Raw genomic sequence first — 26,354 nt, 5'->3', positions numbered from 1 at the left:
AGACCAATGACAATCAGATGGAACAATTTAAACGTGTTTAACAACCAAGAGACTTGCATAAAAGGCATATGTTCTAAATTTATTATTGCAGCATTCATTTTATAGGCTTTCAAAAGCTAAAATATTTACTAAATTAGCAACAGAGCCTCGATGAGCACAGATGTCAGTATGTTACCAAGCGAGGGAGTGTCTGAACAGCTTGAATTCTAGGCACAGTAAACACCTGAGCATCTAAATTCCCACTTCCCCACAGGGGCTTGTAATGCAAACGTATTGTGATCCCTCGAATAATAAGCAGCCAAAAGAGGTCACCAGAGGCAGCAAAAATGAACCAGAAATGTGGAAATGCTTTGAAGGCTTGAATGCAAAAGAAATCATCCAACACATTGCTGCTGTAAGACCATCCACAGCAAATCCACTCCTCCTCCTCTTAGTCGCCTCAACACCCCTCCCCAAGGTCTGCCAATGGCAAAAGTATGTAAGAACCCAACTGGTGGATTCATTAATTAGCTCATCTGTTTTATTCTGATGGTTTTGTTCCAGTATTAAAGCATCTCTGTCAGGTCCACTGCTAAACCTTTGCTTACTCTCAAACACAAGGAATCCATGTTCCATTACCTCAAACAAACAGTTTCAAAAGCATTAAAGTGATCACAGAAAGTAAAATTATATAAGAGTCATAGGGTCTTACAGCAGTATAGCACAGAAACAGGATCTTAGGCCTATTTGGTCTACACCAAACTATTATTCTACCTAGTGCCTTTGATCTGCACCTGAAACGTAGACCTCCATTCCCCTCCCTTCCATGCATTTACCAGAACTTCTCTGAAATGTTGAAATCAAACCCATATGCACAACATTTTTTGGCAGTTCTTTCCACACTCTCACCACCCTCTGAGTGAAGAAGTTCCCCCTCATCTTTTCCCTTAAACATTTCACCTTTCAGCCTGAACTCATTACCTCCCATTCTAGTCTCACCCAATCTCAGTGGAAAAAGCCAACTTGTATTTACCCTGTCTATACCAATTATATACCCCTGTCAAATCTCTCTGAATTCTGCTACACTCCAGAGAATAAAGTCCTAATCTATTCAAACTTTCCCTCAGGTCCTCAAATCCCAGCAACATCCTTGTAAATTTTTTCCAACTTTTTGGCATGTTTCCTTTAGGTAGGTGACCGGAGCACCACACAATAATCCAACTTAAGTCTTACCTACTTCTTATACAACTTCATCCCAACACCTGTACTCAGTATGAAGGCCAACGTGCCAAAGGCTGTCATTATGACACTATCTACCTCAATCACCACCTTCAAAGAATAATGGAACTGCATTCCGAGATCCCTCTATTCTGCTGCACTCCTCAGTGTCCTACTACTCACTGTGTAAGTCCTACCCTGGTTTATCCTCCTAAAGTGCAACACTTTATACTTGTCTGAATTAAATTCTATCTGCAATTTTTCAGCCCATTTTTCTTGTTGAGCTTTCTACAGATTTTATTATCCTTCACTACACCTCCAATCTTGGTGTCATCTGCAATGTTGTTAATAGAAACATAGAAGACCTACAGCACAATACAGGCTCTTTGGCTGTGCTGTACATGGACTTGCTTTAGAAATTACTCAGGGTTACCCATATCCCTCTATTTTTCTAAGCTCCATGTACCTATCCATGAGACTCTTAAAAGACCCTATTTTATCTGCCTTCACCACTGTCCCCGGCAGCCCATTCCAAATACTCATGGCTCACTGCTTAAAAAAAAACTTTCCCCTAACATCTCCTCTGTACTTACTTCCAAGCAAATAAAACTGTGCCCTCTCGTGTTAGCCATTTCAGCCCTGGGAAAAAGCCTCTGACTATCCAAACGATCAATGCTTCTCACAATCTTATCCACCTCTATCAGGTCACCCCTAATCCTCTGTTGCTCGAAGGAGAAAAGGCCGAGTTCACTTAACCTATTCTCATAAGGCATGTTCCACAATCCAGGCAACATTCTTGTAAGTCTCCTCTGCACCCTTTTGATAGTTTCCACATCCTTTCTGTAGTGAGGTGACCAGAACTGAGCATAGTACTCCAAGTGGGGTCTGACCAGTGTCCTACATAGCTGTAACGTTATCTCTCAGCTCTTAAACTCATCCCACAGTTGAAGAAGGTCAATAAACCGTATGCCTTCATAGAGTTAACCTGTGCAGCAGCTTTGAGTGTCCTATGGACTTGGACCCCAAGATCCCTCTGATCCCCCACACTGCCAAGAGTCTTAACATTAATACTATATCCTGCCAACATATTTGACCTATCAAATTGACCTACCTCACACTTATCTGGGTTGAATTCCATCTGCCACTTCTCAGTCCAGTTTTGCATCCCATTAATATCCCATTGTAACGTTGACAGCCCTCCACACTGTCCACAACACTCCCAACCTTTGTGTCATCAGCAAATTTACTAACCCATCCCCCCTGCTTCCTCATCCAGGTCATTTATAAAAATCACGAAGAGAAAGGGTCCCAGAACAGATCCCTGAGGCGCACCACTGGTCACTGACCTCCATGTGCAGAATATGACTTGTCTAAAAACATGCTTTGCCTTCTGTGGGCATGCCAGTTCTGGATCCACAAAGCAAAGCCCCCTTGGATCCCAAGCCTCCTTACTTTCTCAATAAGCCTTGCAAGGGGTGCCTTATCAAATACCTTGCTGAAATCCATGTACACTACATCTATTGTTCTACCTTCATTAAAGTGTTTAATCACATCCTCAAAAATTTCAGTCAAATCTCGTAAGGCACGACCTACCTTGACAAAACCACCCTGACTGTTCCTAATCATATTACACCTCTCCAAATGTTCATTAATCCTACCTCTCAGGATCATCTTCATCAATTTACCAACCAATGAAGTAAGACTCGCTGGTCTATAATTTCCTGGGCTGTGTGTACTCCCTTTCTTGAATAAGTGAACAACATCTGCAACCCTCCAATCCTTTGGAACCTTTCCCATCCCCATTGATGATGCAAAGATCATTGCTAGAGGCTCAGCAATCTTCACCCTCACCTCCCACACTAGCTAGGGTGTATCTCATCCGGTCCCGATGACTTATCTGACTTGATGCTTTATAAAAGCTCCAGCACATCCTCTTTCTTAATGTCTATATGCTCAAGGACTTCCTCCTTTCCTGCAGCCATGACACTATCTCTGATCAACAGTGCCATGCCCCCACCTCTTTTGCCTCCCTCCCTGTCCTTTCTGAAACATCTAAAGCCTGGCACTCTAAGTAACTATTCCTGCCCCTGAGCCATCCAAGTCTATGTAATGGCCACTACATCATAGCTCCAAGTGCTGATTCATGCTCTAAGCTCATCTGCTTTGTTCATGAAGCTTCTTGCATTAAAATAGACACATCATAAACCATCGGTCTGAGCGAGTCCCTTCTCTATCACCTGCCTATCCTCCCTCACACGCTGTCTCCTATCTTTCTCTATTTGTGAGCCAACCTCCCTTTTCCTCCGTCACTTCAGTTCATTTCCCACCACCCAGCAATTCTAGTTTTAACTCTCCCCAGTAGCCTTAGCAAACCTCTCCGCCAGGATGTTGGTTCCCCTGGGATTCAAGTGCAACCCATCCTTTTTGTACAGGTCACACTTGCCCCAAAAGAGGTCCCAGTGATCCTGAAATCCGAATTCCTGTCCTCTGCTCTAATCTCTCAGCCATGCATTTATCCTCCACCTCACTCTATTCCTATACTCACTGTTGTGTGGGCCAGGCTGTAATCCCAAGATTATAACCCTTGTGGTCCTGCTTCTCAACTTCTTTCCTAACTCCCTGTTGTCTGTTTTCAGGACCTCCTCCCTTTTCCTACCTCTGTCGTTGGTACCAATACATACCACGACCTCTGCTGTTCACCTTCCCACTTTAGGATATCGTTGATACAATCAGAAATGTCCTGGAACCTGGCACCTGGAAGGCAAACTATCATCTGTGTCTCTTTCCTCTGTCCAGAGAATCACCTGTTTGACCCCCTAACTATAGAGTCCCCTATCACTACTGCCATCCTCTTCCTTTCCCTACCCTTCTGAGCCACAGGGACAGACTTTGTGCCAGATCTGATCCAGTTCGACACATTATCATCCAGATCTTAGATATATATGATAAACCACAATGTACCCAGCACCGACCTCTGCAGTACACTACTGATCCCAGACCTCCAATCAGAGAGTACTTGTATTGTAAATCCTTCCAGAAATTCCATTATGGATGGTTTCATTAGTTCACTATAAATAAAGCATAATTCTGAGCAATTGGTTTCGGATAATAAATCTTCCTGGAGTATGAGTAAGAAATATATTCTCATATTTGGTAATATTGATGGAGCTTTATAATTTTTTTTTAAATAGCAGTTGCCATCGTTCATTGTCCCACAATGTGATTCAAAACCCCTGGAACATCTATCCTATTATGTAGAAATTAAGCAAAATTTTAGCAGCAAGTATACAATCTGTTGGAGGCTGCTTTGGATTAGAAAATGTGTACCTAATCTCATCAGTGATATAAACGCTAAATATTCCAGGTCTGAAAGTCCAAATGACATATGCAGATTGGTAAGAACACTCAGCCTCAGATTTACACATGGAAACAATCACATGCAATCCCACACAAACAATCTCACCTGTGGAGGGATGAAGACAAGGTTTACCGATTAATTTTTAAAAGGAAATCTTGAGGGGAAAAGAAAGCTATGCGAGAATGAGGTGCAGCTGATGCAGGCACAGACAAGCAAGAGAAATGTAGCAAACTAGTAAAAAAGTTAAAAGTGGAATTAGAAATGGGCATCTCTATCCTACTTACTTAAAAACCTCAGGGTGAAACCCTTGGAGGAGAGAAGATAGCGATAAAAGATCTGTTAAAGCTACAGTTGTACCGAGACTATATTGGCAGAGACAAGAGTCCAAGATCTCTACTGTGTAACGGGGAATTAGTTCTGTTAAATCATACCAAGGGATTTGGTGAGTTAAAACTTTTCCTGCTCCGAGTGTAAAATTTGTGTGTTGTAAATGTTTGGAAATGACAATGCGATATTGAGTTATTTTGAAATAGAAAATAGAATATGTATAAAAACATACAGACTATAATCCTGTTGTATACAGGTCAGGGGTTTTTTTTATTAGTACGTGGAAAATTTGAAGATTTTGAAGAATGAAGTAGTTTTTCATTGATTCTATTGTATTTCTTTGTGAAGAAAGAAGTTGAAGGCAGCATATGGTGAGATATACATATTTTATAATAAATTTACATTGACCTTTCTAGCTCTTCAACTCTTTGCATGCCAATGAATCCCATGATCTTTTGAATGTTTTCTCAAACTTTGTTGCTAATTTCAGTGGCTTTTGTACATATTCCCCTAGATCTTCCTACTCCAGTACCACGTTTGGAATTGCAGCATCTAGTTTTTATTGCCTCTCTTCGTTCTTCCTATTAAGATATAAAATCTTGAATGCTCCTTATATTATGATTCATTTAACGCACAAGCAGTCATTCCACCAGGCTCTTTATATTACCTGGAGGTCTGTTACTACCATATACACATTTTCACTATCTAGTTTATATGATCTGCAAACTTTACATTAAATTTTAAGTAATTCCAGCAATCCAATCAGTGTTGGGAGCACTGCGCAGTGAGGAGGTTTCTTGCAGATCAGTGGCAGCAACAGAGAGGAGTAAGTACAGTTCCAGAGGGGACAAGCGGGGCTGCCATTGTTGGAGTGGCAGATATTGTTGGGAGTGGGCAAATGGTGAGTGGGAGTCTCAGGCTTTGGCTCAGAGGAGGCTTCAGCTTGGAAGAGGCGCTGGCTCTGGGTAAGCTGTCTGGGGAAATTTCTGTTGTTTCCCTTTTTTTCTTACTGTGTCAGTGTAGCTTAAACGGCCGTTGTGTGTTCTTCGTGCTGGATGTTGGAGTTCAGAAGAACAGACTGGAGATGCTGTGGATGTGAACTGAACACCGGGATGGCATGTTGCCTGCCAGGTGCCAGGGTCAGGAACATCTCAGAATGCATCCACAGTATTTTGGAGAGGGAAGGAGAACAGCCAGACGTCTTGGTACCTATCAGTACCAATTACATAGGAAGGAAAAGCAATGAGGTCCTGAAAAGAGAATTTAGAGAGCTAGGCAGAAAGGTGAGAAGCAGGAGCTCCAGGATAGTAATTTCTGAATTGCTACCTGTGCCATGAGCTAGTGAGGGTAGTAACAGGATGATCTGGCAGGTTAATACGAGGCTGAGAAGCAGGTGCAGGAGACAGGGCTACAATTTCTTGGATCATTTTCTGGGGATCTTTTCTGGGGGAGGTATTAACTATTCAAAAGTGCACCCCTGTGGTCAATCCCCTCAATAATGAGGTACTGTTTTGGACACTGTTGTTGGGGATGACCTCCCAGGGGAATGCCATGGAGACCAGGTGACAAGCCCCTTAGTCCTGGAGTCATTTCCATGAAGATCCTTTGAACCATCTCCAGCTTCAGCACAACCCTTTGAAGATAAGGGGCCCAACATACTCCAAGTGAGGCCTCACCACTGCTTTATAAAATCTCAACATTACATCCTTGCTTTTATATTCTGGCCATCTTGAAATGAATGCTGTCAAACTTGCCTTCTTTGCCACGGGCTCAACCTGCAAATTAATCTTTTGGGGATCCTGCAGAAGGATGACCAAGTCCCTTTACATCTCAGTTTTTTGTATTTTCTCTTCTTTTCGAAAATAGTCAACCTTTTCAATTCTTCTACCAAAGTGTTTGACCATATACTCCCAACACAGTATCCCATCTGCCATTTCCTTCCCCATTCTCCTAATATGTCTATGTCCATCTGTAGCCTCTCTACTTTCTCAAAACTACCTGCTCCTCCACCTAACTTCATATCATCTGCAAACTTTGCAACAAAGCCATCGGTTCCATCATCCAAATCATTATAAAAAAAATTGGTCCGAAACAGACCCCTATTGAACACCACTAATCACCAGCAGCCAGTCAGAAAAGGATCCCTTCCCTCCCCCCCCCCTTTGCCTCTTGCTAATCAGCCACTGCTTTATCCATGCTGGAATCTTTCCTGTAATCCAGTAAGTTAAACAGCCTTGTTAAACAGCCTCATGTGTGGCAGCTTGTCAAAGGCCTGAAAATGCAAGTACATAACAGCAACTGATTCTCCTTTGTCTATGCTGCTTGCTATTTCTTGAATGAATTCCAACAGATTTGTCAGGCAAAATATTCCCTTCAGAAAACCATCCTGACTATGGCCTATTTTATCACACACCTCCAAGTACCCTCAGACCTCAAACATAATAATCATCTCCAGCATCTTCCCAACCACTGAAGTCAGACTAACAGGCCTATAGTTTCCTTTCTTCTGCCTCGCTCCTTTCTTGAAGAGTGGAGTAACATTTTCAATTTTCTTGTGTTCTGGAACCATTCCAGAATCTAGGGATTTTTGAAAGATTATTACTAATGCTTCCATGATCTCTTCAGCCACCTCTTTCAGAACTTTGAGGTATACACCATCTGGTGCAGCTGACTCATCTACCTTCAGACCTTTCAGTTTCCCAGGAACCACCTCTCTAGTTATGGTAGCTTCACACACTTCATGCCCTCTGGCACCTGGAATTTTCACCATACTACCAGGGTCTTCTGTAGTGAAGACTGATGGAAAGTACAGTTCATCTGCTATTTCATTGTCCCCCATTACTTCCTCTCCAACATCATTTTCAATGATCGAATAACCATTCTCACCTCTCTTTTACACTTAATGTATCTGAAGAAACTTTTGATAAGCTCTTTAACATTAATAGCTAGTTTACTTTCACATTCATTATCTTAATGACTTTTTAGTAATACCGATACATCTGACTTTGCCTTCTGAAATTTCAGCGTGAATTCAATCATATTATGATCACTTTGCCTGAAGGGTTCTTTTACCTTAAGTTCTCTAATCACTTCTGGTTCATTGGACATCACCCATTCCAGAATAGCTGATCCCCTAGAGGACTCAACCATGATCTGCTCTAAAAAGCCACCTCATCAGCACTCTGGAAATTCCCTCTCCTGTAATCCAGCACCAATCTGATTTTCTCAATCTACCTGCATATTGAAGTCCTCCATGACTATAGTGACATTGCCCCCTGGGCATGCATTTTTTTATCTCCTATTGTAATTTGTAGGCCACGTTCTTACTACTGTTTGGGGGTCTGTAGACAACTCCCATCAGGGCTTTTTTTTAACCCTTGCAGTTCCTTAGTTCTACCCACAATGATTAACATTTTCAAACCCTATGTCACCTCTTTCTATTGACTCAATTTAGTTTTTTACCAACACAGCAATGCCACCCTTTCTGCCTTCCTGCCTACCCTTTCAAGTGTGTATCCTTGGACATTAAGCTCCCGGCTATAATCTTTCAGCCACGATTTAGTGGTGCCTACAAGTTCATACTTGCTAATTTGCAACTGTGCTGCAAGTTCATCTACGTTACTCCGTATCCTGGGTGCATTCAGATACAACATCATCAGTCCTGCATTCAACCTTTCCGATTTTGTCACACCATGTTTAACCTTTTGATTCCTAACCCTGTGTGAGGTCTTACCAGCATCTGCCTCCATAACCTCTCTACTAACTGTTCTGGCACTCTAGTTCCCTTTTCTCTCCAACTCTAGTTTTATCCCACCATGCGGCATTATCAATACTTCCCGCTAGGAAATTAGTCTCCCTCTAGTTTAGGTGCAAATTGTCCTTTCTGTAGAATTCCCACCTTGATTTAAAAATCTTACACCCTCCCTTCTATACCATCTCCTTAGCCATGTATTAAACTGTATAATCTTCCTCGTTCTAGACTTACTAACATGTGGTATAGGTAGCAATCCTGAGATCACAGCCCTGGAGGTCCTGCCCTTTGTTAGCACCTAACTCCCTGAACTCCCTATGCAGAACTTCATCACTCATCCTATCCATGTCATTGGTACCTACATGGATCATGACTTCTGACTTCAGAATGCTGAGGACTCCATCCGAGATATCCTGGACCGTGGCACCCGGGAGGCAACATTCCATCCTGAAATCTTGTTCTGACCCACAGAACCTTCTATCCATTCCCCTAACTAATGAATCCACTATTACCACAGCGTGCCTCTTCTTCCCCCTTCCCATCTGAGTCACAGAGACAGACTTAGTGCCAGAGACCTGACCACTGTGACTTTCTTCTGATAGGCCATCCCTCCCCAACAGCAGCCAAAGTGATATATCTGTTGCTGAGTGGGTAGCCACAGGGATACTCTGTATTGGCTCCTTGACCCCTTTCCCTTTCCTAACTGTCACACAGTTTCCTGTGTCCTGCACGTTGGGTGTAACTACCTCTCTGTATGTCCTATCTATCACCCCTTCAGCCTCCTGAATGATCCAGCATTCATCCAGTTTGAATCCCATCTCTTTCACACGGTTTGTTAGAAGCTGCAGCTGGATGCACTTCTCACAGGTGTAGTCATCAGGGACACTGAAGGTCTCCTTGCCTTCTCACATCCCGCTAGCGGAGCATTGTACTATCCTGCCTGTCATCTCTACTTAGCTGAGCAGATATGAAGAAGTTAGTTAAACACAAGAGACAGAGACTAAATAGTCAAGAAAAAATGGAAATTTGAAAAATGCAATAGTGTTCACCAGCAGATGAGATTTGAGAGCTATCACACAACAATGACAGTTTTCTGTTGAAGAAACAAAACATCAGGCTGTTTTCTGGATGAAGTAGTTTATTGGTTTTAAATAGCTCTTTCAGATGCAACACAGCAGTAGGAGACAACGATCACAGGTCTGTTTTGCCAGTCAGCATACAAGGAATAACTTACTCCTTGTGTCTCAACATCAGCAGGCAATAAAGTCATTGTATTTACTCACAAAAGAAGCCTAAGATGGGAAGTGTTGGGAGAGGCTGGAGATTGGGCTGGTATGTGATGAAATCTGAAGCAAACACACCTAACCTTCCTAAACAATTTCTTAAAAGAGGTATATACCTTAAGCTGCCTGAAAGCCCTATCTGATTGCAGCTGCTTGGAATAAAAGGCTTTAAACTGAGATGCTCTAAAGTTTAATTGGGCTACCTTCCTGGGACTCGGACTTTTGATTTTTCATGCATTAAATCATAAAATTTCCCAACATAGATGGGTACCTTTCAGCCTATTTTGGTTGAACTGGCTCCTTGGCCAATTGCACTGCTCCCATTCCACTGCCTTTTCTCTGCAGTCCTGCACATACTTGCCCTCCTCATGCATTTGTCTACCTTTTTAAAGAACTGTGTGCATTCTTACTGCCTCTCCAGCTCCTTAATAAAGCTATGAAGCTGATGTAGTCAGGGCCACATTCATTGACTTAGATGGCATCATCAACGCTTCACTTTAAGCACAGGTACTGGCCTGTCATGCACAAGACATTGGATCATGGGGCCCTGCCATTGATATTATGGCAGAGTGAAGCAAATGGATAATTTGAAAATCACAGTCTACCTTCTACAACAATCGAGTTACTATGTTCCTTATGTTTAAAATACAAGTGAAGTTGCAATAACAAGAGGCAGATAAACATGACTTTGAAGCACATTACATGTAGTAAAATCATATTTGTTTGAAAAGGAATTATTAATCTCCATGCAGCGTAACTGGAGATAGAGCACATTAGAGGAATGTCTAGGTGATCTGAGCTGGCTTTAGATTCAATTATGAAGAAGACTTGCAGTTATCAAATGTTCTGTGATCCCATTACAATCAAGCAAATTGGAAGGTTCCCATCTGATTATTGTGTTTTGAATTTAAATCAGCAGGATAGAACTGAAAAGTCAGGGTTGTAGTTCACAATTTCATAGATAGTGTCAATACCAGGAATAACAAAAAAAGACCCTCATTTCAAAAGTCATTCAAAAAAAAAAAGAGCAGGATTCTGATTCACATTTAGACAGTCGGTCCATGGCCTCCACTCATGCCAAGATGAGACCACCCTCAGGGTGGAGGAGCAACACCATATATTCCATCTCGGTAGCCTCCAAGCTGATGGTATGAATATTGATTTCTTCTTCCAGTAAACTAATTACCCCCTCCTTCCTCTATTCCTCACTCTGACTTTTACCTCTTCTCACCCGCCTATTACTTCTCCCCCTGGGTCTCCTCCTCCTCCCCTTTCTCCTGTGGTCCAATATCTTCTCCTATCACATTCCTTCTTCTCCAGCCCCTGACCTTTTCCACCCACCTGGCTTTACCTATCATCTTCCAGCTAGCCTACTTCCCCTCCACCCACCTTTTTCATTCTGGCATCTTCCCCCTTGCTAAAGAAGGTCTCGGCCTGAAATGTCAACTGTTTTTTCCCATCCACAGATGCTGTCTGACCTACTGAGGTCCTCCAGCACATTGTTTACATTGCTCTAGATTTCCAGCATCTGCAGTACCTCTTGTGTAAATAAGAGCAGGAGAAGTCCATCTGGCTCATCCATGCATGGACAGCTGGAAGAATTCATTGAGTCAGGGAAATGAATCACCGATCCATCGATACTTTGAATGGTGACACTTTTAGCATCTTGGAACTATAAGATCAATATTGAGATGAAGGATCTGGACCCAAAATATCACTGTCCTTTTCCCTCCATAAATGCTTTCTGACCAGCTGAGTTCCTCCAGCACTTTGTGTGTTGCTTTAGATTCTACCATCTGTAGATTTTTTCATCTCCAACTGGCCTAGCAATCCTGCTCTGCCATTTAATAGTTCTTTATTTCTTTAGTGATACAACATGGTGTTGGCCCTTCTGGCTCTTCAATCCAATGTGCCCCAGCAACCCCTGACAAACCCGATTAACCCTCATCTGATCATGGGGCAATTTACATTGACCAATTAACCTACCCAACATATCTTTGGATTGTGGGAGGAAACTGGAGCATCCGGAGAAAACTCACGTATTCCATGGGGAGGATGTGCAGACTCCTTTCAGGTTAGCGCCAGAATTGAACTCCGGCTGTAACAGTGTCACGCTAAATGCTACGCTACTCTGGTGCCCTTCTTTTTCTTCTGACCGATTTTCTCTAAGTTCCTGGTTTTCTGGTATCTCCCTGCTAGTTCCGTAGAAATTACCAGTGTTCCTGTCTATCACTTGCTTTTCCTACTTTACATGCTCTTAGAAATGATTCAGCATTTCCATAACCACCTTTGCTTCAAGATTTGCTTCGCTTTATTGAGTCCCTCTTTCTGATTGGCAGAAATTTCTTATGAGCATTATGAAGTAGGTGTTTGGTTATATAAAAACTGCTGATCTAAAAACCTTTCCTGTAGTCTATTTTCCCACTCCATTCTAGGCAGGTCTACCTTTATACTTTTACAATTAACCCTACTTAAGCTGAGGATATTGCAACCATAAGACATGCACTCAGAATTAGGCATTTTGGTCCACTACAATAATACATTTTCTCTCTTAAGCCCATTCACATTTGATACCCTTACTTTTCAAGTATCCATCTGCCTAAATCCCTAGTGTAGCTTTGTCTTATCAGGATGCCACAATTTGGAGGCCTATTGTCTGTAAGTGTCTTTTTTCCTTCTGCTGCTCCTTTCTCACTCAGGCTGACTCCACATCATCAACCACTGCATCGATATGACTGCTCTCCGCAGCACTGATATTTTCCTTTATTAACCACTCCACCCCTTCTCCTTTCCCTTTGTACCCATTTTGTTTTGTAACATTGAGTTGCTTTTTCTAGTTATGGTGCAAACCACGTCTCCGTACAAGATCCAACTCATTTGTTACATATGTCCCATCCATAAATTGTATATCCATTCATATAAAAATCCACAAGCTCTGAGTTATTACACTTACTTTGGATAAATGTCATACACATGTTCTTATATTTCCTACCCTTTCCTATATTTGGTTTTCATCTTTACTACCCTATCACTTTTCTCTCATATCGTTTGGCTTATTAAATTCACTGTCACTTGAACCATTCCTGCACCGCCTTTACTTCAAAACTCCGTCAATGCCTTTATAGCCCAGAAGAGAGACTCTTAACCCTGGCAATATGCAGGCAACACAGACTTGGGATGCTCTAGCCCTACTACAGAGTTTGTTCCTCTAACTGTGCTATCCTCTGTTACCGGTACATTTCTCTTTCATCCTGTAACTTTAATGACCCTTGTGTCATACTGCTTTGGACAGTTTGCAGATCTTCCTTGCAGTCTCCATATTCTACCAACCAGAGAACAAAAACCTTGTACCTGTCAGACAAGGATAAGGGATGAACGTCCACTGAGATTCTTCCACATTCCTCTCTTGTAGTCATATCATCCTGACCCTGACCTCTGATTAAATATGAGAGTATGAATCGAAGGGGTATGCTGCCTTGCAAAACACCATGTCCAGGTAACTATCCTCATTCTGGATGCATCAGTGTCTGAAGCTTGGACTCCAATTTTGATCCAAAGTTCCTCGAGCAGCCACCATATGCTACAGATATGGCTACTGTGAAGCGCTGGAGTCCACTAATTCTCACATGTCACACCTTCAATATATTGCCTATCATCCATCTGTTCTATTTAACTAATTTGGTACATGTAAATAAATTTAATTCAAACTAACTAAACACGTATTCCCTAGTTGTACTAATGTTCACTAATTTAAATCTCTTGGCCATATAGAAGAGACTGGGAAGATAGATCTGCCAATCAAATGCTTACTTTCCTACAATGTTACATCCAACAAACTGGTCTATGAATACTTGTTCCTTTCCAACTAGATTTTGCTCCCTGTCTTGGGCCTCCACTCATTTTCAAATCTCGAGCACTTTCAAACCTAAGTCTTCCACTTCTACTTCTAATCTCTTGTTCTCAAGTCCCAGGCCTTCAGTAACAGAATGTTCCCAGTCCACACCACTGAACTAGTCAGTGCACACAAAGCACTATGTTATTTACAAACACTAAAGAAGTTTTTAAATTTGATATAATAGTTCAAAGGCAAGCAAATATTTCATTTTTCCTTGCTTACCTCAATGAGTTGAAAAGTTCTTGGAAAATTTTCCTTGTGAGACTGAAATAAGTAAATGAATTGGAGGCCACAATGAAACAGATTGTTACAGCAGTGGAAACAGCTGGGCTACCTTTCATTAATTTAGATGTTCACTTTCCTCCAATCCCAAACATCCTGGGCATTACTTTAAATGTCTGCAATTCAAAGCTGTGACACATGATGCACTGAAAATGATATGCACTTCCTTTAAATAAAGTGTTAATGCACATGAGATATAACATTAACGTTCTGCTGAAGTTAGGCTTCTGCACAGAGAGGCAACTGCCAGTGGAATAGCAAATATTATTTAAATATCCATCAGGAGAGTTTGTGATGAATTAATTCATTAGAAGTCATGTAATAGGTCAAATGGAGATCAGTTAACACAGTATTGCAGTTTATGGAATGCATAATGTATATTAACAATTAACAAGACATAACAAATTTAAAATTGCTCCTACATATATTGAAGTAACATCCTATTGTAAGGAAGTGTCATGGGCCTGCAATTTTAGTCATTCTCCCCACATTTGCTGCCTGTCATGCTGAATATTTCCAGCATTCTCCATAGTTGCTCCTTTTCAAATGATCCAGGAAATAGTCTTTTCCAAAACTATACAGCAGTTTCACGAAGGGAATCTTTTTTCTGATCACTTCTGAAGTTAAGGTGTTGCAGCTGTTGGTTTCTCAGACCTTTGCTTGGCGACTCATCCCCGGTGTCCCTCTTCACCCACACTTTAGCTTCCGTTCCCCCTCGGCATGCTTCATTTGGCAGTACTGCACACCCTTCAGACACCTGAGGAATGAAGCTAGATTCAATCATTTGCTTGCTCCTCAAACGTTCAATGTCAGCTGAACTGGCTGCTTTACTGAAGTTCTTGGAGTCTCTGTCCATCCTAGCAGCATATGGTTGTATCATGTGACTTTTATATTTTGTAGAAAGATCTGAACGTACTCTTCTTAGTTTAGCTGCACCTTTTGAGCTCATCAGCTCCTCAGTGCTGCTCGCAAATAATCGCATGCAGTTCAGACTTGAAAGCTTATGATTGTTGTGGTGCTCGAGTTGGCAGTCGGGAACCGATGATATGTGTGGAGGTTTGCTTGTCGATATTAATGCTGTGCTCTCTGCTTTCTTCACAGATGCTGCCATTGGTTGTGAATGAACTGATGTCAGGTTTTCATATGAATGGGATGCTCTTCGCTGACTGAAGGGTCTTCTCTCACTGGACTCTTCACAGGGATCTAAAATAATTAAGAGGTAATTAATAATTTCCTGCTTGCTGAATTGAAGGGGAGCAAAATCCTTTTACTCTAAAGCAATGAGAATTATCCTCACTAAACCAAGGATCTCTCAGTAGTCTTTTCTCATTAGTTCTCATATTACCCTTGTCACACAGAGTGTATAATTGTAGATTTTCCTTCATATAAACACGGTATGTTAGTAATTGTAATACTAATTTTTCACCACCAGATAGGGCTGGCAACATATAATATAACAGCAAAGATGTAATACTGAGACTTTACAAGACATTGGTCGGACCACATTTGGAATATTGTGAGCAGTTTTGGGTCCTTTATCTAAGAAAAGATGTGCTGGCTTTGGAGAGAGTCCTGAGAAGATTCACAAAAAGGATTCCAGGAATTGAAGGGTTATCATATAGACAGTTTTTAATGCTCTGGGCCTGAACTTGCTGGAGTTTAGTAAAATGAGGGGGGATCTCCTTGAAACCTACTGAATATTGAAAGGTCTGGATAGAGTGGAAGTGGGGAGGACATTTATTGTGGGTGAGACTAGGACGAGAGGGCACAGCTTCAGAATGGAGATGAGGAGGAATTTCTTTAGCCAGAAGGCAGTGAACTTGTGGAATTCACAGCCATAGTCAGCTGTGGAGGCCAAGTCACTGAGTATATTTAAAGTGGATGTTGATAGGCTCTTGATTAGACAGTGCATCAAAGGTCACAAGGAATAGGCAGGAGAATAGAGTAGAGAGGGTTAATAAACCAGCCATGATGTAATTGAGGAGCAGACTTGATGGGCTGAAAGGTCAAATTCTGTTCATGAATCTGATAGTTTTATGATCTTATATGCTGCAATTATTTATGAGTTTGGAGCTAGAGTAATCCACTTAACCCTTCAAGCCTGTTGTGCATGCCTGATTCAATTGTAACTCTGCATTCATGTCTACACACAGTAGCCTTTCAAACCCTCAGGTATCAAGAGTCAATCTATATTTGCCTTAACAAATTTCCAAAACTATGCTGCTGTCTCCTTTGGAAGAGAAACATTCCAAAGATTTACAACCCTTTGAAAGAGAAAAAAAAATACATCACCTCTATCTTAAATAGGAAATTCTTTATTTTAAGCAATGATTCCTTATCTTTAGATTCGGAAACATCCTCTCCTATTTACTCTGCTAAAACAGTTGCTGATTGATAATGTATTAAATTATGATAGGTCCAGAAAATGATCAATTACAGAGTTAAGTAGCAGTAATCAAGTGTATCTGTTGGAATGAACGCTGATGACCTGATGGAGGTCACTAATTTGTTGTTTTTGCTGTCTTTTGGGAGTACAAATATTTCCACTTGTGAATGGTACTATAAATAAGGAAACATAAATGCAAAATAGTAATAAATCCAGCAGGGAAATTAGGATAAGGATTGTTGGATTCCAAACAACTTTTTTACTGTTTTCAGTTTCTGGCCTACAATAATTTTACTGTGAGGGAGCCATCGAAAAGGAAGAAACACAAACAATAATTAGTTGTAAATCAGTAAGAAAATTTAATAGTAGTTTTATTTTGTAAAATGACAAAATATAGAAAGTCTACTACTGGGGAGCAACAGAATGCTAGAAGCTAAGTTTAATTGTTATGCATTGCAGACCTTATTGCAAAGATGGATTGAGTGGGAGTGCCTCTTTTGACAGGAGATTAAGGTCTCCCCACAGCTGGCAGTACCAGTAAGCTACTAGAGAATTGCATGCAAATACTTCCTGTTTAAGACCTCTCCCTCGCCAAGCAAATGCCCACGGGACTCCTGTGAAGCAATTGGTTGAAGCTGCACACCAACTGCCAAACTTGATGTCCTCAGTTGTACATACAATGTCTTTGACTTCCAAAATTCAGTTTAGCTAAAGTCAACAGAACTGAATTGTAGAAGTGGAGCACTGATTAATTTATTGAATGGGAACATATATATATAGTAGATATACAGTAGGGTGCTCAATGACATCAGCATACATGGGGAATGATTGTGGCAGCATACCGGGACTCATCAGGTATCATATAATGTATTTAGTGTAAGTTATGCATCGGACTTTCACTGTAGGCTGAGAATACCTTTGAAATACTGCCTTCTTCATAACTATTTGATAAACTTGATGCAAGACTTTCTGAACAAGACAGGTCTGGCCCTTGATCTATTCATGCTTTGTGGTTAAAGCTGGCAGAATGGTATTTTTTGGTTTAGTTGTATTCAGCAGGTGATGAGGGTCCTTTTCCTTGTACTGGTGAATTTCAGATGGCAACAGAATTCTGCATTGCTGTTAGGTACAGAATCACATCAAAAAGGCATGGAATATGCAATGTCACTGCTATGGTGGTATGTCATTGATTTCCTCATTATCTGACACAAATCTAATACCAATAACCTTCAATTTTGATAGCAGAAGTTTGAATATCCATCAATGTATAACAGGAAAGCAATCTTATGAGAGAAAAGCAGTGAAGTAGTCAAGAAGGTGATGGAAGAATAAGTTGAATGTACGTATGGATATTGAACATAGAAAGAAATAATTTCTCAGGATATCTGAAAGTGCTTTCAGATGCCACTAACCTGATAGATAAGAAGAAATCTATGTTTGTGTAAAACTCTGAACTGGGTAACCAAAGGGAACATTCTGGGGGAGAGTGATTTAAAATAGAAAGGGATACTGGTATGTGGGAATACAATTTCAGCCTGACTTTTGCTTTGTAATGACAATGAAACTAATTGTGTTCACGATCGTTATCTGTCAGTAATTTTGAGCTTTTGTTTTATAACTGCATTGTTTAGGGAGATCTCAATGACTTTCTGTTCCTCTGCAAGGTTCATTGTTTTTCTGCCTTTTTTCCCCCACACAATCATGAGAAATCATCTGAATTGATAAAGAATTCTGGTATCTATGAGACAATAAGCAGCTTGAAACTGTTGCACACTGTTCAATAAAATCAAAATATTTTTTTTACTGGAATATCAAGCTATAATTAGTGTTAGAAATCCTCCTGGACAAAAGAAACTCATTTTATATATTCAGTATTTATTGGAGTTCCATCACTTAAATATATTTTAGAAATTATATTGCAACTTCTTCTAAAATATATCAAAATTTCCCTCTGGAAAATGTGTAAAATACTTGCTAAAGGTTATACTTTCATTATTATAATTTATTTTCTGAGAATTATTTGACGCAACAGTATATTTAGCTAACAAGACCACATCTCAGATGGAATGACACATGACAACCTCAGAGATTACTGTATCTCTAGTGGCAGCTTTCTTTGAAAGTGTTGTCTTGACAACTGGACCACAAAACACAAAAAAATGCATTTACTGTACATAATGTTACACATTGAATCATATTATTTCCTGCCATAGGTGCAATTATTGTGGAGGCAGAATAAAAGGGATTGTATTCTTTGCTCCATGTCTCAAAGATTTCTTTCTATTTTCCCTCCATACTACATAAGATTGTGCTCTGAAAGTGCATGATATCTCCTGCTATTGAGATAGAATGGACTTTCCCACTTTTGCCCAGCCAGTCTACAGGGTCTGATTCTTTCCTGTGAATGTTGAAGGCAGAGGAACAGCATGGTGACAGTATGCATTTGTGGGAGGTCAGATACCTATCCCAGGATGTTACAGAACACAGCTTTTTCCACATTTTTTGTCTGATAAGTTATTTATTCCAGCAGGAAATATTCAAACTCTTCCAGTTCTGAATGTGCAGTCCAAATTGCAGGACAAAGATTTTCTAGGATTTGGTGAGAACCAGGGTTGTAACATCACCGTAATTTTAATAATATTGGCGAAAAATGTGCATTGATCTTTGTTTACTGGATATTTGCCACATTTTGTTGAAAATTCTTTGTTTATATTTTTTTATTCAATTTTCATAGTCTTGACCAACTTGTTTCATCAATATTAATATTCAAATCTGTTTCCCATTTTTGCCTTGACTTCTGGATTTCTTGTTTAAGTGTCTGTTTTTGAATCAGATTATACATAAAATAAGTAATTTTTAGAGTTTTTCCTTTTGGAATTGAAGTTTCAATTTCATTAGGTTTCGGCAATAACATTGTTTGACCCAGCTTATCTCTTAAGTAAGCCCTTAATTGAAAATAACAAAAACAAAGTGTTATTTGATATTTTATATTTACTCTTTAATTGTTCAAGTGACATCAATATACCTCCTTTAAAACAGTCTCCTATACAACTAATCCCTTTTTGGTACCAATTATATAAAAGTTGATTATCCATTGTAAAAGGAATAAGTCTATTTTGAATCAGGTCGCCTTGCTAATAAAGATTTCTTTATTTCATCATCAACATTTATCTTATTCCATAAATCAATCAAACGTTTTAATATAGGAATTTCTTTCTTTTCCCATATCCATTTAAATTCCCATTTATATATAAAATCTTCCGATGTATTTTCTCCTATTTTATCTAATTCTATTCTAATCCACGCTGGTTTTTCTTCATCAAAAAAAAAAGAAATAAATCTAAGTTGATTTGCTTTTTAATAATTCTTAAAATTTGGAAGTTGTAACCCTCCTAAGTCAAATTTCCATGTCAATTTTTCCAACGATATTCTTGACATTTCCTCACACATTTATTTAACTCTTGAAAAAACTTTTGTGGTAATTGTATTGGTAGTGTTTGAAATAGATACTGTAATCTAGGAAAGATGTTCATTTTTATAGCAATAATTCTACCAACTAATGTTATTGGTAACCTCATCCATTTACCAAGATTCTCTTGAATTTTTTTCTTTCTTTTTCAATCTTTTTATTAAGTTTCATATATAAAAAATAACATAACATAATATTGAATAGGTTATAAATACACTAGGCTTGAAGTTAAATTGGTAATATCGGCAAAAAACATCATAAATAATCAGTTAATCAATAATACAATTAAATTTTTCAATAGTGATAAATAATTTAATTTATATAAATTCTTTATATCATTATCAACTCTTATATCTAAGTACTTTATACCATTTATCTGCCATCTAAATTGAGTTGCTAATTGACATTGACAATAGTCTCCTTTAGTAAGGGGTAAAATTTCACTTTTATCCCAGTTTATTTTATACCCTGATACTTTCCCATATTCTTCCAGACTAGAAGATAATTTACGCAACGAATGCAATGGGTTTGTTAAATAGATCAAAACATCATCAGCAAATAAATTAATCTTATATTCCTCCCGCTTAACTCTAAAACCCTTAATATCTGAATCAGTTCTAATTAATTCAGCTAATAGTTCTATCGCCAATACAAATAAAGCATGTGATAATGGACAACCTGGTCTGGTTGATCTTTTTAACTGAAATGGTGTTGAAATTTGGCCATTTGTCACTACTTTAGCGTTGGGTTAGTATTTAAGGTTTTAATCCAGTTTATAAAAAGTATAAACCCATATAAAAAACCCCATATTTTTCCTATCTATCAAACGCTTTTTCTGCATCCAAAGCTACTGCCACACTCATTTCCTTCCTCTTTTGTGCCAAATGAATTATACTAAGTAACCCAGTTACATTATCTAAAAGTTTAAAGATTTACTAATTTCTCCTTTTATGGAGTTAATAAGTCAAACAGAAAGAACACATAAACTTCCAGAATCTTTTCCGACAGCGATTTTAATAGTATTGCCAAAAAAAGATAGAAATCCTTTAAAACCAGCATCATATTGGCCTATTTCTTTGTTGAAATCAGATTATAAAAAAATAGCAAAAATTTTATTTAGTAGATTATCTAAATATTTACAAAAATTAATACATATGGATCAAACAGGATTTATTAAAAATAGACAATCGTTGAAAATTCTTGATTGAATAAACACTCAGAATTCCAAACTTTTTTAGCACTCGGTGTGGAGATGCATCAGTTACAAATATCAGTAATCTTTTTTTATGATTTTTAAATTTACCATTGGGGTAGCCATGGGAGTGTAGCAGTTAGCACAACAGCTCCGGGTGCTGGAGTTTGGAGTTAATTTCCAACATCATCTATCTGTTCCCGTGGAATACATGGGTTTTCACCAGATGCCTCCAGCATTTTGTGTATGTTGCTTGGATTTCTAGCATCTGCAAATTTTCTCTTGTTTGTGTAAGGGCCTAGTTCATGTTGTAGCTCAATAAATACTTTAACAGCCGAATCAATAGGAAGAAGGAAATAAACTAGATAGCAAATATCATGTTGTTTATGTTACTTACATTCTTAATGTTAAGCAATGAAAGCTGTGCTTCTTTAGATAGCAAATCATCATGTCATTGCATGATATTCTGTATGGCCCCACAGGATATTCAAATAATAGAAGAATCTTATTTCTTATATTGGAAAATATATCCTTAATTAATAGTACAGTGAAACATTAGTTATTATGAAGCAATAGTACTGTGTAAAGTTGTCTGAAAAGAGGATTATATAATGTAAGGCACAGAGAATGAAAATTCAAGCATAATGTGCATAGATTGTGCACTAGCAGTCTTAGACCGGAGATGCAAGGAGTAATGCAAGTAGTGATGGTGGGTTCTTAGAGTATTAGGAGAATGTTCCAAAGCTTGCGAGCAAGGTGAAGTGAGCATGGCATTTAAAGATATTGACTCTCACTTTTGGTAGTGTTAGAGGAAAATTATTTTCAGATCTTAAGAATGGAAGTGAAGGTTTTGCCCGAGGGCCATTAGAAATTCGACATTTGGTGTGTGTCCATGTGTCCGTGGAATAGTTAGATGGTGGTGAGAACTCTGGCTGCGCAAGGAAATGTGGAACCAGAGTATCTGAGATTGGAAAAGGGAGATAGCAAATGGAATGTCAGCATGTGAATGCGAAGAAGCTTATGGATGTTCTGCAAGTCCAAATCAATGAAACTTTTCAAGATGAAGAACGTGGAAAAGGTAACTTGGGCTCGGAAATAGGACAAATGTGACAGAGCCACAAAGTAAAGCAATTGGCAGAGAAAATAAATGAAGGTTCTGGTCATGAATGGTGACTATGGGGATGGAGGACAGTGGAAATCTGTTGAATGGAATGAAGAGCTTGAACCTCAAAATGGGTGGGAGGATCCTCTCACTGAAGCATTTCCAGCAAAACGGAAAGAGGGGTAATGATACACGCTGGCCCACTAACAGGAGCAGCCTGCAAAAATCAATACTCTCTCCTAGCAGGCCTTCCCCATGCCTGAATGAAACCATTTAAAAAGCTCATTTACACTGCCTATCTGGATAATCACCTTTTAAAGTGTGCACTAGATTCTCTATAGCAAAGCATTACTGTTTTTATGTTAGTAAAGGGAAACTGTTAATTAAAACTAATCCAAGAAAATGAGCCAAGTTCAGGGTGGTGGTGTGCACTTTTCTGTAAATCTAATGCTTTTTCAATTGCAGATTTAAATTTATTTTCATGAATAATTTCTATTACAACTCAAACAGATCGCTTACTTTTTAGCAATCGGGGAGAAAAGACCTTTCCATCAACGGGATGTGCATGTTTAATGAATGCCAGTGCTCCTGGTACTTTATACAACTCAGAATCCGAACACTTCTTCCTCTGATCCTGCAGGGAGAGACTTTCACAGAAGCTGGGTAAGATATTCATTGGTGTGGTATCGCTGCTCTGGGAGCAGAGGCCACATGCAGATTTTGCACAGGGATGCTCTGCCATCACAAATGCTTCATTTCCTTGATCTAAATCCCTGTATAAATTGAGGAATGTAGCATTATTTGAAAAAAAATCATGTCCAGTTGCCCAATCTATGACAAAAAGCAAACATGTCTCGTTTATACCCAGTTTAATTGGTTTCAGAAGTCTGCATGCCAGTATCTTGGTTTCCTTCTGTAGCAGCATAATGTTATACCTATTGCTCTATATTTATCCAAGTTATAAGGAATCAGAACAGAATGAAACACCATAGAAAGATTTATGCTACAAGTTTGGCTCTGCACTGAGTTTTTTTTTGTGCCACTGATGGTGATTGCTTCCAATTTGCTGAACAAATCATGTGCACATGTTTTCACTGAGACCTATTCCTGCTCAAAAAGTGGCCAGTACATGTAACTCGTACGGCACAAGACAGACTCTTTACTCCTCATGCAGTGTTGATTTCCCTCCAAATTAGACTGAGATGATCGAGCTAAAAGATAGCCACCATGTTTTTTTTCGCAGGTGTTTACCTGGAAGAAAAACTACTAATTAGAGAGAATTGTGGAAACTGCAAATATCAATTAAGGGTGAAAGCCTTAAAAAATGGACAAGGTTCAGATTATACCAGCAGCCATATCCCTTACCTATCCTGTCAAACATAATTGTGTTGGTGGCCACAGGCCCTCAACGTGAGAGTGTGGGGTATGAACGGACCTGTGGAAGAGGGTGCCCTGGTGGAAGAGGCAGTAGGATACCTTGACCAACTGCCCACATTTATTCTGCAAGCAGTTCTCATCTGCACAGAGTAATATGTGAGGGGATATCACTTCAGCAAGAGGATGGTAATTGAGATCTACCACGTGCTGCAACCAAACTACAGCCAGAGAGCTATCTAGGGACCATTTGCTAATGATGCTTTAAGTGGTTTTTCAGTACCTTATTCTGGAGTATTCCTAAGTGCACTTTCCAATGGGTTTTAATGGATGCACTGTCCTGAGTATAGTCCTATCCTGAAATCTTCAGGGGGTTGACCATGGAAACTCCAACCTCAGTAGCAATAAAGAGATTCCATATATCACACGAATCATGATCTTTGAACTCGATGCCTCGACGAATAAAGGCAAACATGTCATATGGCTTCTGAACCACCCTGTCAACCTGTGTAACCACTTTCAAGGAGCTATGAATTTAGACCTCTATATCCTTCTGCTCATTAACACTTCTACGGATCTCACCTTTAACTGTGTACTGTCTCTTTGTATTTAACCTACTTCACATATTTCCAAGTTAAACTCCTTCTGCCATTACTTTGCCCATACCTGCATCTGATCCATATCATGTTGTATTCTCTGCCAGTCTTCTATGCTATCCACAATACCATCAACCTTCATATTTTCTGCAGACTTACTAATCCACCCATCTAGATTTTCATCCAGATTGTTTATATACATCACAAACAGGAGAGGTCCCAGTACAGATCCCTGCGAAATACCATTAATCACAGACTTCCAGCTAGGATAAGTCCCTTTGTCTATTACCCCCTGTCTTTTAAAGACAAGTCAGTTCTGAATCCAAACTGATAATTCATCATTGATCCCATGCATCTTAATCTTCTTGATGGCCCTCCCATGAGGGACCCTGTAAAACCTATGTAGACAACATCTGACCTCTACCTTTATCAATCACCTTCATTATCTCATCAAAAACTCAGTCAATTTAGTAAAACATGACTTGTCCAATACAAAGCCATGCTGGCTCTCCCTAATTAGGCCATGGTTCTACAAATACACATAAACCCCATCCCTAAAAATTCTCTCCAATAACATTCCTACCATGGATGTGAGACTCACTGGTTTATAGTTTTCAAAATTGTTCCTTGTTCCCTTCTTGAATAATGGAACAACTTTAGCAACTTGTCTGTGTCCAGAGAAGACATGAAGATATTGGTCCAGCAATATCTCTTCTCTTGCCTTTCTCAATAATCTGGAATATATCCTATCAGGCCCTGGGGACTGATACTGCTTAATGCTCTTTAAGACACCCAACACTACCTCCTAGCAATCTCCTAGCCCAGTAATCTCTTCTCTTGCCTTTCTCAATAATCTGGAATGTATCCTATCAGGCTCTGGGGACCTATACTGCTTAATGCTCTTTAAGACACCCAACACTACCTCCTATTTTACCTCAAAGTGCCCTGACATGTCGATATACTCAATACCGATCTCCTTATCCTCCATATCCTTCTCCTTGGTAAATACTGATGTAAATCACTCATTAAGGACCACACCCATATACTCTTGACATATTTTTCTGCAGAAGTGGTTTGCCATTGCCTTCATCTGGGCAGTGTTTTTACAAGGCAGGTAACCCCAGCCATTATCAATACTCTCAGAGAAGATTGATGTATCAAAACTAAAAACATGACACTTGTGAAAAATATCTACTTCTCTTTCTCAGGTAGCAAATACTAACAAAAGTATCCAGAATTGGGCCTGCAAGTTCTGCCCAGAGGAAGCTAACATACCATGTTTTTAACAGTCCATATAACATAGTCAGAGAACATAGTCATAGTCAGGACCTCTAAATCCCAATCTCTCTCTATGCACAAAACTATGATCATAAAATCCAGCCTTGAACCATGAAACATTGGCTCTATATCAAAATCATCAAAGGAGATTGGAACTATCATTTGCATGGCCTTTAATAAATCTTCAGAATCAGAAGGAGAGACCACTGTACATGTACCAGGGTCCAGTCCTGAACCAAAGCTAACAGTTTTGTGACCATGTTTATTAAATACCCTGGGCTGGTCAATAGGTGCATTTGCAAACAAGAGCTCTGTTTGATTTCAATTAAAGCCAAAGCACACTTGAAGGTCAAAAGTAACATTGTAAGGACATTCTCAAAGCAGATCTGAGAAAATTTGGGATTGCAACTGAATTTTGAGAAATTCAAGCAATAAAGAAACTATTCTGGTGCCAACATCATGGGAAATCACACTCTCAAGAACTGAGAGGATGCAGGACAGAGGGCTTCAGATTTATAGATAATTGTACAGTTTTCCAGGGAAGGTAGGACCTGTTCTGGTGAGATGGTTTACATCTGAACTGGAGGGGTCACAAATTCTTGCAGGTAAGTTTGCTAGAGAGGCTCCAGTGGATTTAAACAGGATATGGGGGGGGGGGGGGGGGGAGGGGAACCAGAGCGTAGGAACAGATGTATGAGAGAAGGAAGAAAAAGAGAGTAAAGTTCTTTGTAGTGTTAGAGTTAAACAGAAAGGAAGAAGTGGAGAATTTCTTAAATGCATTTATTTTAATGCTAGAAGCATTGTAAGAAAGGTGGATGAGCCTAGAGCATGGACTGATACCTGGAAATATGATGTTGTAGCTAT

General features: G+C 39.5%; 2 protein-coding genes across 11 annotated transcripts in view; one reads left to right on the top strand and one right to left on the bottom strand.

Annotated features, from left to right (window-relative positions):
* LOC132398117 (uncharacterized) overlaps positions 1-26,354 on the top strand; it is a 163,503-nt gene that overhangs the window by 38,798 nt on the left and 98,351 nt on the right. For 4 of the 8 annotated variants that reach the window (XR_009513551.1, XR_009513553.1, XR_009513550.1 and 1 more), the window contains exons 2-3: positions 15,195-15,312; positions 22,769-22,905. The gene's annotated coding sequence lies outside the window, so the exon portion shown is untranslated. Of the gene's footprint in view, positions 1-15,194; positions 15,313-22,768; positions 22,906-26,354 lie in introns of those variants that run through there. The other 4 variants (XR_009513554.1, XM_059977120.1, XM_059977118.1 and 1 more) reach the window with 2 other exon arrangements.
* The window catches only part of LOC132398116 (rho GTPase-activating protein 6-like), a 165,086-nt gene continuing 148,494 nt past the window's right edge, over positions 9,763-26,354 (bottom strand). For 2 of the 3 annotated variants that reach the window (XM_059977113.1, XM_059977114.1), the window contains exons 11-12: positions 22,762-23,015; positions 9,763-15,296 (exon numbers count right to left, since the gene is read on the bottom strand). In XM_059977113.1, the coding sequence (XP_059833096.1) occupies positions 14,668-15,296; positions 22,762-23,015 (883 nt within the window). In that variant the 3' untranslated portion in view covers positions 9,763-14,667. The remainder of the gene's footprint in view (positions 15,297-22,761; positions 23,016-26,354) is intronic. The other variant, XM_059977116.1, reaches the window with a different exon arrangement.

The sequence above is a fragment of the Hypanus sabinus genome, chromosome 8, assembly GCF_030144855.1.
Source record: "Hypanus sabinus isolate sHypSab1 chromosome 8, sHypSab1.hap1, whole genome shotgun sequence".
NCBI classification, from domain to species: Eukaryota; Metazoa; Chordata; class Chondrichthyes; order Myliobatiformes; family Dasyatidae; genus Hypanus; species Hypanus sabinus.
Note: the sequence above shows the minus strand (reverse complement) of the source record. Positions and strands in the feature narration are given on the sequence as shown.